This window comes from Mesocricetus auratus, unplaced genomic scaffold, assembly GCF_017639785.1.
Source record: "Mesocricetus auratus isolate SY011 unplaced genomic scaffold, BCM_Maur_2.0 Super-Scaffold_100007, whole genome shotgun sequence".
NCBI lineage: Eukaryota > Metazoa > Chordata > Mammalia > Rodentia > Cricetidae > Mesocricetus > Mesocricetus auratus.
Window position 1 is genome coordinate 63,616,548 of NW_024429191.1, and position 12,624 is coordinate 63,629,171.

At 44.9% G+C, this 12,624-nt stretch overlaps 1 protein-coding gene across 14 annotated transcripts in view; it reads left to right on the forward strand.

The window, feature by feature from the left end:
• The first annotated feature begins 1,052 nt into the window (after positions 1-1,052).
• Bcas3 (BCAS3 microtubule associated cell migration factor) overlaps positions 1,053-12,624 on the forward strand; it is a 478,038-nt gene continuing 466,466 nt past the window's right edge. For 3 of the 14 annotated variants that reach the window (XM_040749391.1, XM_040749397.1, XM_040749398.1), the window contains exons 1-3: positions 1,218-1,403; positions 2,860-2,947; positions 7,070-7,124. In XM_040749391.1, the coding sequence (XP_040605325.1) occupies positions 2,865-2,947; positions 7,070-7,124 (138 nt within the window). In that variant the 5' untranslated portion in view covers positions 1,218-1,403; positions 2,860-2,864. Of the gene's footprint in view, positions 1,072-1,206; positions 1,404-2,859; positions 2,948-7,069; positions 7,125-12,624 lie in introns of those variants that run through there. The other 11 variants (XM_040749388.1, XM_040749399.1, XM_040749387.1 and 8 more) reach the window with 10 other exon arrangements.

Genomic DNA, 12,624 nt, shown 5'->3' on the forward strand with positions numbered 1-12,624 from the left:
TCAAGGTGGTTGTGAGGCACCATGTGGTTGCCGGGAATTGAACTCAGGAACTCTGGAAGAACAGTCAGTGTCCTTATCTGCGGAGCCATCTCTCCAGCCCGAGATGACTTTTTTTTTTTTTTTTTGGTTTTTTCGAGACAAGGTTTCTCTGTGGCTTTGGAGGCTGTCCTGGAACTCACTCTGTAGACCAGGCTGGTCTGGAGCTCACAGAGATCCACCTGCCTCTGCCTCCCCAGTGCTGGGATTAAAGGCGTGCGCCACCACCGCCTGGCTATCATTTACGATTTCTTAAAGAATTAGAGTTTATTAAGATTTTTTTTTTTGGAGGGAAAGAGTCTCAAACTTGATGCCATTGGACTGGCTTGGAACTTGCTATGTATACCAGGCTGGTCTCTGCTTCCCAATCTCTGGGATTACAAGGATGTGCTATCCCAATCACTGAAAAAAAGTGTTTAACATAGATTTAGGCACAGGGTTAATACAAGCTAAGGGGAAAGATAAAACACAGCTACCAGAGTGAGTGTGGGTTTCTCAAGCTGAGAGTTCCCGGTCTATGACTTGTTGAAACTCCAGGGACTGTTAAGATGTATCCAATGTCTATTTTGCAAAGCCCCAGACATCCTTCTACTATCTATGTATCCCTATATTGCCCAACAGGTTTCCCCCAAAGTCTGAGGCCTCTCCATTTCCAGATGTTCACTAACATCCATTTCTATGACGCTAACCGTTAAGGACCTCAACAAAATTTCTTAGTGGCCCCTTATCCAGACACCTACAAGGCGGCAGGGCTGACCAGGGACCCACCAGCCTAGACTCCCGGAAGGTAAACACATCTCCGCAGGCGGGGCAGAGGGCGGGCTAGGGCAGTCTGAGTGGCTAGGTAAAAGTGATTGGCAGCTGCCACATCCACGTGCTTTTAGCTTCGAATCAGCTGTCGCGAGAATTCCATGTAAACACACCAGCGTCCCTGGCCTCGGGCTCGGCAGGGGAGACTTCTGGCTGAGATCGGCAGGCGTTTCGAGCAGGCTGCGTTTTCTTAAAGCAGAAAAGCCACCAGGGCGCCTCTTTCAGGTCCGCAGACACACATGCCTTTTCTCCCCCGCCGCCTGCATTCGCAACCGAACCTGACCCGCCCGCTTCACCCGAACTTCCATACTGTTGTGTTTTCCCTCCAGCCCCAGCGGATTGGATGGATTCCGAAGGCGGGTCCGCCTCTTTCCTACTTGCTGGTTGGCGAAGCTGACCTCCAAGGGCGGTGCCGCGCCGGGGCCACTTTGCTCCTGGGATTGGCTAGTGCGGTGGTTCCGCCGAGGCGTGGTAGGAAGTGGTAGCTGTCAATCACGAGGGAGACTCCAAACAGTGAGCCTGGAGCTGTAGAGCAGCGTTTACCGGCGGAGCGGCCGGTGAGAAGGCTGGCTGGTCCTTGGTCTGGGGGAGGCTTGGAGAGGAAAAGGGACTGGCAGCATGAGGGGACAGGGCATGGCCAGCCCCAGTTGATGGGGGAAAGGTGTTGAAATTGGAGGAGAGCCGGGCAAGAGGCCAGAGGGCGGCCGGGGGCAGTGGTGGCTGGGCTTTGGAGGTGAAGGGGGGAGTGCTGTTCCCTTGGCATTGGGGAGAGTGGGGCCTGAGAGGCTTGCGAGGAGCTGTCCTCAGGTGACAAGGCCCTTTAAAGGACAGAGGTGGGGAGACTGGTTCGGGTAAGGAGGGGTGGAATGGAAATGAGAGTGTTGAGGGGTCTGGTGAAGGGTGCTGCCGAGAAAGGGATAGCTGGACTAGATGGGACAAGGGTGTTTGGGTTGTATAGGAGTGTGGGAATCAAAGTTTTCATAGGAGATGATAGTGTACCCTACTTAAAAGTGATGCTGTTAGGCTCTTTCCAGTTTACCTCCAGGCTGTGGGCTTTCTTGGACCTTTTAAGAAATCTCTAGTCCTGGTGTCAGTCCCTTTTAACTTTAATCGGGTAGACTCTGTGCTCTTAAAACTACCTCAGTGATTGTGAAGCTCATTAGATGTCAGTGGCCTGGATTGTGTGGGAAAAGCCAGGGGGTCCCTCACATCATATGGGTTTATACATATTTGTTTACATCTGGCGACTCTGCTACCATACTTGGAGGTTAAAGATATTTAAATGTGGCTACACAGTTTACACATTGATCCTCAACAGATTTATTTGAAGTAGAGTGAGATCCTGTCACTTTCATTTGATCTTTGCCTCACATGGGCCATCTATCCTTTATGTCAGTGGCTGTGTAGCTAAGGTCGACTTTGACTTCCTGATTTTCCTGCCTCCACCTTCCAGGTGCTGGGATGATAGGCATGGATCACTAGGCCCCTGGCCAGTTTTTTTTCTTTAAGACAGAGTCATACTAAGTACTTCAGGCTCGTGCTCCCCTCCACCTCATGGCAGTTTCCTTGCCTCAGCCTCCCGGGTGCTGGTTACTGGTCTGTTCTGCCACACTGGATTCTGTATTTGGTTTTATATGTGATCTGAGATAGAGTTCCCATTTAGTGTTTTGTTCTTTTATCTTTCTGCTTTTATGTTAACAATAGAACAGAGTCCCAGTAAAAAAGTGAACTGTTTTGACTTTTAGATGTTAGGCCAATTCAAGGCTAGTCTCCTTTGTGGAATGAGACCCTATCTTAGAAAAAGAGAAGAATCTTCCTGGGTGTGGTGGCCACACCTTTAATCCCAGTGTCTTGGCATGCAGGTCTCTGGGAATTCTAGGCCAGCTGCAGCTAGATAGTGAGTTTCTAGGAAAAGTCATAGTTTATTACAGTTTGGAAAAGGAATCTTTAGTGAATAATCATAAAACTCTCCCTCCAAAAACTAATATATTTTATCTTTTATCCTGGAAACAGGTCTTATGAATGACACAATGGCTACAGACTCTCCTAGAAGACCCAGTCGCTGTACCGGTGGCGTTGTGGTTCGCCCTCAGGCCGTCACGTAAGCACCTTTTAGAAAAGAGAGCTCTGGAAGTGAAGAAAACATTATTATTTGGTTGTTCGAGACAGGGTTTTCTGTGTAGTCCTGGCTGTTCTGGAACTTTGTAGATCAGGATGGCCTTGAACTCACATAGTTCTGCTTGCCTCTGCCTCCCAGACCAAAGGCACATGCCACCACACCCACCAAGAAAACATTATTCTAAAAAACAACTTCCGTTCAGAATATCTATTTGGATAGTGCTTGCTTTTATAAACATTTTTTAAACTTTTTGTCCATGCAGGTGAAGTGTATGTCTTTTGGTCTTTCCAGACAGGGTTTCTTTGTGTGGCTTCGGAACTAGCTCTTGTAGACCAGGCTGGTCTCGAACTCACAGAGATCTGCCTGCCTCTTCCTCCCCAGTGCTGGGATTAAAGGCATGCGCCACCACCGCCCGGCTAAAGTGTATGTCATTGTCAAGGCCAAATGAAGGAACAGTTGGAAGGTTTAGTTGACATATTCAGCACATTTGTGGAGTGCATGAGGGCGACTGCTAAACCCTGGAGAGCAGTGTGAGTGCTTGGGTAGAACACTTGCCTAATTTGTGGGAAGTACTAGGTTTATTTCCCAGCATCACCAAAAAGGTAAAATCTAAAAATCAATGTTTTTAAGCTCCAAGTTTCACAAGCTAGTGGGTCATTAAATGAGTTTAGAGGGTCATGATCTGTATTTGGAAAAGAATGAACTAGGGATTGGGTTATAAGTCACTGCTGAGTGTTCTAGCATTCCCAAATGCTGGGCTCCATCTCCAGCACCATGGACATACACAAACACTGGTCACATGTTTATATATACATATAAAACAAAGAAAGTTGGTGTTTGATATGTGCAGAGGCATACTCATCCCATGTACATGATTACTAAATTGTGATGTAAAATGTATCTCTTATAGGTATTGGTATAAATGTTACAAAGGGGGCATTTCTATTTAACTGTTCTTTGACAGGGCAGCTATACTTTCTAGGAGTTTATGAACCAATGTGGTTTAAAGACATATAGTTAAAATTAGTGTAATCACTGCAAAAGAAAAGATGCCAGCAAAACAACATGAGTAGTTAGAGGGGCTATTTTAGTAGTGACAAGGGTTCATGAGAAGGTAACATTTTGGGGGATTATTAGGATGCCTCAGTGGGCAAGAGAGCTTGCCACCAATCCTGAGGATCCAAGTTTGATTCCTGGGACCCATGTGATAGAATGGGAGAACCAGCTCTTATAGGTACTCCTCTGATCTCCATATGCCTGCACCAGGCCCCTTAGACACACAGACACACAGACACATACACACATGGAATAGAATAAAATTAAAACAATTTTGGAAGACGGTAACATTTTGAGTTATCTTTAAAGGCTAGGATTAGGACTCTTAGACTCAAGGTGCTTTTTTAGCAAAGAGAATAGAATAAACATAAGGAATAGGAAAACCACTCTCTTTTTTGTGTTTTTGAGACAGGTTCATGTTTTTCTTACACTTGTTATATAGCAACACTGTCTTTGAACTCCCTTTTGTTTCAAAGCTTAGATTCCAAGCCTGTGTTGCTACGCCCAGTTTTTTTTTTTTTTTGGTTTTTCCAAAGCAATACAGAGAAACCCTGTCATGTAAAACCAAAAAAAATGCTTAGAGAATAATATTTTAGATTGTGTCCTTTGGGTAGTTTAGTGTATCACGAAAGAGTTCTCTCAGACTAAAAAAGGCTTATGTAGGCAGTGATATCATAATACTGCCTTTCCTCCTTCTATATTCTCCAGAGTTGAATTTCTTTGTGGTATTTGCTGTGGCATTAAGTTAAACATGTTATTAGCTGTGAGTGAGGTTACTATTTTAATCTTCCTTTATAGGTGAGGAAAACAAAGCAGAGAGGAAAAAGCTTGTCATTGGTAATAGCCAGGATGGGAAGCCTGCAGGGAGCCCAGTTAGTGGGTCTTCAGGGTCTGTGTTCTCCCTTAGTGTTCGCTGCTCCCCCACCATATGGTGCTCAGACCACAGCAATGATTTTGGTTACACAGGTGACTTTAGGGTTAGGAAAAGTAATATCGAGCACAGTATCCTGCCTTCTTTGACAAACAGTGCCTGAGCACCAAGTTTCCACTTGTAGTGGGAACAGGTTCTGGATGTAGAAGGTGAATGTGAGATGGGGAAACAGACGAGGATGCCAGCTGATCTTGCCACAGGATGGAAGGGGGGTGTGTGCCAACGGGTGCCCCGAGGAAGCAGCACTGAAGGTGGGCATGTGGGGAAGGAAGAAACAGCAGAAGAAATTGAGCCGAGCAAAGGACCTTGTAAGATCTTGAGTCAGGGCAAAGTGTGTGCCACTATTACCTAGTTGGGAATCTCTTAATCTTTCTGTCTGTCTGTCTGTCTGTCTGTCTGTCTGTCTGTCTGTCTTACTTTCTTTTTTTAAAAGATTTATTACGTATACACTGTTCCTTCTGCATGTATGTCTGCATGGATAGTTGTGAGTCACCATGTGGTTACTGGGAATTGAACTCAGGACCTCTGGAAGAACAGCCAGTGCTAAGCCATCTCTCCAGCCCCAATCTTTTCTTTTCTTTTGAGGTAGGCCTTCCTGAACTTCTGACTCCCTGCTTCTACTTCCGAGTGCTGACATAACAGGTGTGTCAGTTCATGCAGTGCTGGGGATGAAACCTAGGACTTGGTGCATGCCAGCTAAGCACTCGACCACCTAAGCTACATGCCCCATATTATTTTTTTCAAATTGGTTCTTTGACAGGTTCTCAGTATGTAGCTGAGACTGGCCTCAAATTCATGACAATCCTTCTTTAGCACTGGTATTATAGGTATAAGCCGTTACAACCATTAGTCCCATTTTCTTCAGTGACAGTTGTTCACATCTTTCAGAAATTGTTATTTTGAGGAAGTCATTATTTTTTCCACTTACTGACATCTGTATACTGGCTATTTCAACTATCTTCATGGTTGGAGCTATCATTCAGTGGTAGGCAGTTTTCCACATCCCCAGGACTACAAAAACAAAAACAAAATGTCATTGTTTAACATTCTTAACAGTATTATTTTTCCTTTCTATCTTTTCTTTTTTGTGGTGCTGGAAAGTGAACCTGAGGTTTCATACTTGATAGGGAAGTGCTCTACCATTGAGCTATTTCCCCAGTCCCCTTTTCTAACTTTTGTAACTTACCTTGTGCTTTTCATTTTTATTTATTTATTTTTGAGACAGGTTTCTCTGTGTAGCCCTGACTGTTCTGGAATTCTGTAGTCCAGGCTGTCCTCGAACTCAGAGATCTACCTGCCTCTGCCTCCCAAGTGCTGGGACTAAAGGTGAGCCACCAATGCCCAGCTTATTTTAGTGTTTTGATACAAGGTCCAATTTCATAGGTCAGACTAGCTTGGAACCCATGATCTTTCTGTTTCAGCTTTCCAAGTGCTATGGTTACAGTGTGTCATCACACTCATCCTTTCATACTGCCCTCCTTTTTTTTCTTTTACGTACGACAGGACTGCACTATCCTGGAACTAGCCAAGTAGGCTGGGGTGACTGATAAGTGAGCTCCAGAGATCCTTCTGTGTCTTCCTCCCTAGTCTGGGATTATATACATTTGTCACCTACCCAGATTTTTTTTTAATGTGCTCTGGGGATTGAACAGGTCCAAGCACAGCATACTGAGCCATCTCCCCAGCACTGAGCATTTGTTCTATTGCCTGCATATGTAGGAAAAAGCATTCACTTTGCTACATAGAGTTAAGGGACAAGGTTCATAGAGACCATCAGGAAATTCTGAGTCACCAGCAACAGTTCTCTCTCTCTAGCTAGGGCATTATCGTCCAGTCCTGCCTAGGACTCCTGCCATCACGTCTTCAAAGTTCCCTTTATTTAATTAGGAGAGCAGAACTTTAGGGGAGATGATTTATAACATAGAAACAACAGATAGAATGATGGTGTAGACTTAAGAGAATATGGGAAAGTAGACTCACCAGATGATGGGAGATGGCCTGCTTTTCTTACCTCTTGTTTTACTGGGATAGTGTATTTGTTAAAGGCTTTGTGGGTCATGCTTTCTCTGTTCTGTCTTAAGCTGTCTGACAGCTTTTATCCATCTGTCCTTTTCCAGGGAGCAGTCCTACATGGAGAGCGTCGTGACTTTTCTGCAGGATGTTGTGCCACAGGTAAGCATGTGTGAGTACAGAAATGGCTGCTTTGCTTTTGGGTCAGGAAGCACTGGAATTTTGTTTCCTGAGCTTGATTGAGTGAGTAGTTTTGGAAAGTCTCATTTTGGCATGCTGAGGGTCAATAGGATAGAGCTGTGCTTGTGACTGTGAGATATGGCTCATTTTTGTGATGACAGGGCCTTGTCATTCCCTTAGGATGTGCTTTTTTAAGTAGAATCCAGGGGCACGCTCTACTTGGTGTCTTCCCAGGACCTAGGAATCAAACCCAGGCCTTGTCAAATGCATGCTTTGCCAGTGGGTTACATCCCCAACACTTTCCTAAGTACTTTTCTTGTCTAAGGTAAGAGGTCTGGGGCTTGGGATGTATGTAGCCTAGCGACGATCACTTCCCAAGCATGCATTAGGCACTGGGTTTGGTCCCTAGCCCCACATACTTATATACCCATATGTTGCTCCTGCAGAGATGCCTGAGTGCCATGGGAAAGGCACTATATACTATATATATTAACTAGGTAGTAATTTAATATTATTTATGTGAATGTTTATATTTAGTCCAAATTGTCATCTCTTTGCTTTTGAGAAGTGGTGTTTTGCTATTTGTATAGAAGGTATGCCCTTTTGCCCAATTTGTCAGAGATGAAGGCCCTTACTATTTCTGTTTCTTTAAATGTGATGCTCTTTTTTTTGTTTGTTTATTTGTTTAGGTTTTTCAAGACAGGGTTTCTCTGTGTAGCTTTAGAGCCTGTTCTGGATCTCTGTAGACCAGACTGGCCTCAAACTCACAGAGATCCACCTGCCTCTGCCTCCTGAATGCTGAGATTAAAGGTGTGTGCCACCACGGCCTGGCATGATCTTCTTTTTAAGAGAGCAGCCTTGCAGGAATCAGCTAGTGCATTACTGTTCACATTTATTTAATTCTAATATTACTTGGCTTCTTATTAAACATAGTAGTAATTTCCAGGCCTGTCTCTCAAGAGAGTGTTAGAGTCCAGCTCCCTTGTCTGTAGCAAAGCTTTCAAGTTAGAGTCCAGTTCCCATGTCTGTAGCAAGGCTGGCTCTCTGGGATTAGCTGTGGGGCAGGGATGGGCAAGTGCTGTTCTGGTGGGGCTGTTGAAGGAAGGGCAGTCTTGCTTATTTTATCTGTGTGGATGTCAGTCCTCACCTGAGCTTTTTGGAGAGGACTTTTCACGGACCATATGCCAATTATATGAGCATATCCCAGAAAGGTTCACGGTCTAGATTCTTAGTTGTGCTTATTAGCAAAATGTATTCAAGTAAGGAATACTGATACTGCTTCATTATATTTAATCAGTTTGAATAAAAACAGGCCACAGCATTGCGGTCTGTGGTGCACATGAGGAAAAATGCCCCCCTTTCCTGAGGCACTTGCTTAGTAAGTCAAATTGCTTAAAAAACAAGCAAAGATTATTAATGGCAACAAATCACCACTGTTGCCGTGTAGCACACTGAGAAACTGAGTTGTGAGGGGATGCATAGAGACGGGAGAGAAATGAAGGGAACGGGCAGCTGATCGGACGGCAACAAGGCTCTGATGCAGCGGAGGAGTCGACGTCTGTGGTGGTCAGGCGGAGGGAGCAGTGGGTGCCTGACAGCCAGCTTGTTCTAGCTTTAAGCCCCGAGTCTTGGCATGCGGCTGCAATTCCATGGAAAGGTGATTTAAAAATATTTGGCTTTTGTATTGTGTGCTGCTTCCCCAGAGCATCTTTATCAAATGTTATCTAGGCATCTTTTGTGTAGCTAGGAACCCTGTGCAACAAGGAGGTGTTATTATTTTTTGGCTGGAGGAGAAAGGCTATGGTCAGAAATTTTGAGAGCTCTTCCCTTTTGTAAGTGGTTGGAGCGGGACAGGAACAGGGAAAACTGGGAGCTAAAACCAATGGGGAAATGCCAGAAATTCTAGTTTTTCTGAATATGTCAGGAAGGGGATAACATGACCCATATAGCCAGCTGTGAAAATGGTTCAGAGCAGGTACTATGGAAGTAAACTTTGAGGCATTGATTGATCTAAGAATTAAAATACCCAGCCAGAAATTCCTATGTTGCTTGTTCTTTGTCTGAGTTGATGGTGTCACTTGAGCAGATAGCATTTACCTGGGTTCTGTGCACTTGGCAGGTCCTGAGCCGAGCTGATGGGATTCTGAGTCTTTGCTTCAGGCCTTGGTCTGCTTGTGCAGCTTGGCAGACCTCTTCTGTAGAGCTCAGGTGTTCTTCCCAGGCACACAGCACCCTGTAAAGGAACGGGTATGGCTGTTGCTTTAGTAAAACATGATTCATCAACACAGGTCCCCATATAATTAAGACCCAGCTAAAATACATGGCCAAATAAACACCATAGTAAAAGTATAAAGTACCCTGCTGTGGCATTGTTACATAAAAGGGAGAGAATCAGTGTACCTGGGACTGGATCTGGGTGTGATTCACCCAGCTTTGAGTTCTTATACTTGTGGAGGCTGAGGCCTGATGGTTGAGGGTTCCAGGCTAGCCTGGGATACATAGTGAGAGAAACAAGCCATCAGACAGAAGTTTCATGTGTCAGATGCCTTCTGAACTGAGGAGTAAAGGAGAATGTAATGTAGCCTTAGTGAATTTGGGTCAGAAACAGGAATGGTAGGTTTGCGTCAGGTACAGCCTTATGTGGGCAGTGGGGGTGCACGCCTTTAATCCCAGCACTTGGGAGGAAGAACCAGGAGGATATCTGTGAGTTTGAGGACAGCCTGGTCTACAATGTGAGTTCCAGGACATCGAGGGCTGTTACAGAGAAAGCCTGTCTTGAAAAATAAAAGTACAGCTTGATGGTAGATCTGGTTTACACTCAGGTGGACATGTTACTAGCTTTAGGTAAGTTACTGCATCATTTCCTGAACATCAATGTCCTTTTTTGTACAACATCCTTTGTACTTACTGTGGGTTTTGTCTTGGCTTAAGGGAAGCTATGTATATAGAGCATAGATAGCATAAAGTGAAACAAATACTACCTCCCTTCTCTTGGAGGGAGCCTCAGGAGACTGCAGCTCCAAAGCCAGAGATTATGGCTTTTAAGTGGCTGCAGCAACTGGATGAGCCCAAAGTATTATAGGTTCCCCCTCTCCTCTCTCTCCCAGCTCTTTCCCTTTCCCCAACATGCTTCCCAATGGCTTGAGTACAGGATCTGAACACTGAACCTCACTTTTACTTGTATTACTGTGTGCATATGTTTGGGTGTGCAGGGAGGTCATAGGACAACTTTTGGGGGTGCTTTTCTCCTTCCACCTGTGTGTCCCAAGAATCCTGGTGAACAGTCTTCCTGCCCTTTAATTCCTTTCCCTTTTTCTTTTTTAAGACTTACATTCTTTTTTCTTTCTTTTGGGACAAGGTATCATTATGTAAAGTTGGCCTCAAACTGACAAGATCCACCTGTCTTTGCTTCCTGTATGTGTATGTGTGGGGTGGTATAGGACCCTGCAGAGGCCTACAGATTCCCTGGAAATTGTGAGCTGACTTATGTGGATGTTCGGATCCAAACTTGGGTCTTCTACAAGTGTTGTTAACTGATAAACCTTGTCTCCAGTGTCAGAGATAATAATAATAAAAAAGACTTTTTTTTCTCTTTGCTTGATACATAGGGCAGTCCTCCTCTCTGCCACCTTTGATCTGTATGGTGCTGTAGTCAGCAATAGGAAAGTGGCATTAAAAATATATTTAAGCCAAGTGTGGTGGCACATGCCTTTAGTCCCAGCACTTACGTGGCAGAGGAAGGAGGATCTCTTGAGTCCAGGCTATTTTGGTTTTATGCAGTGAGTTTCAGCACAACCAGAACTAAACAGAGACAGACATCCTGTGTATCCCAAAAAATTATTTATTTTATGTGTGTGACTGACAGGTCCTCAGAGGGATCCCCTGGGACTGGAGTTGCCTTTGTGAGCTGTTAAGTGGGTGCTGGATATTGAACCGAACTCCTGGAAGAGCAGTCAGCACTCTTAACCACTGAGCCATCTCTGCAGTCCTCAAAGTTACATTTTTTTTGTTATTGTATCCCAAATGCTCTGCAATTCTGGGAATCAGATTCACAGAATCTAGAAAGTATTGTGCGTGTCTGCAGATGCCCCTGTATAGAGGGAGAACGCCGTTGCCCTAGATAGTAGCTCTTTGTTATCACTCACACAGTTGTGTTGAATTGATAACAGTCTAGGAACCCTTAGCTGTACCCTTTTCTCTGCTAATTTCAGTTAGGAAAACTCATCTTAAATGCAACAACCTATTGGTGTGTTCTAAAAAAATTTCATATTTTTCAGTGTAAAAATTGTAGCAGTAAAATGTCAGCTAGTGAGCAACGGCTGTGTGCATAGGTTCTTGAGATTAAACTTAGTCTGTCAAACTTTTGCAACAGGTTCGTTTATCTGCTGACCCATGTCCCTGACCCTCTTTTTACTTTATTTGAAGATAGTTGTCCATGCTGGCAGTGAACTCACTCTAGCCCAACTTGGTATCTATTTGCCTCAGCTTTGTAAGTAGCTGGCTTTACAGGCCTACACCACTGGGCCTGGCTTTCTCTGTGTGTCCCAGAGTGGTCCCAAACTCTTAGTCCTCCTTTCTCTGCCTCCAGAGTTCATGAATTACAGACTGATCTCTATTAAGTCAGCATGGGATTGGTTCTGAGTAGTAGACTCCTGGGCCTGAGATCAGTGCCTCCCCATCACTCGGTTCTTAGTGCTCCCTGTGATCTCTAGTCCCTGGTCTGCGCCTGTGCACTCTGCTGCCCATCTCTCCACAGCTCTAGGCCTGCTGGTCCTCATCTTTACACTCCATCCCATGACTAGCAATTCCTCTACCTACCCCACCCCCACCCTATTCTACACCTAATCCCCAGATTGTTTTAATGTTTGGTGCTAGGGATTGAATTTGGTCTTTGCAGGCAGCACTCATTCTCTCCTGAGCTAGACCCCTCTCCTTTAGGGGAGAGCTACTGTTGTAGTTTTTTTTTCTTTCTATTGTTGTGGTAAAACACTGACCAAAAGCAATTTAGGAGCTAGACGGTGGTGGCGCACGCCTTTCATCTCAGCATTTGGGAGGCAGAGGCAGGCGGATCTCTGTGAGTTCGAGGCCAACCTGGTCTACAGGGCTAGTTTCAGTACAGCCAGGACTACACAGGGAAACCCTGTTTCAAAACCAAAAGCCACAGGCCAAGAACCAAAAGCCAAAAGCCAAAAAAAAAAAAAAAAAGCACCTAGGGGGGAAAGGGTTTATTTGACTTACAGGTAGAAGTCTGTCACTGAGGGAAGCCAAGGCACGAAACTAGAGGCAGAAACAGAAACAGGAGCCATGGAAGAAGGCTGCTTATTGGCTTGTTTCTAGTCTTAAGTTCAGTTACCTTTCTTATACAGGCCAGGGTCACCTGCTCACAATAGGCCACACGCTCTTATATCAATTAGCAATCAAGAAAATGCATCACAGACATGCTCACAGGGCAGTCTAATGGGGCAGTTGCTTTTTTGAGATG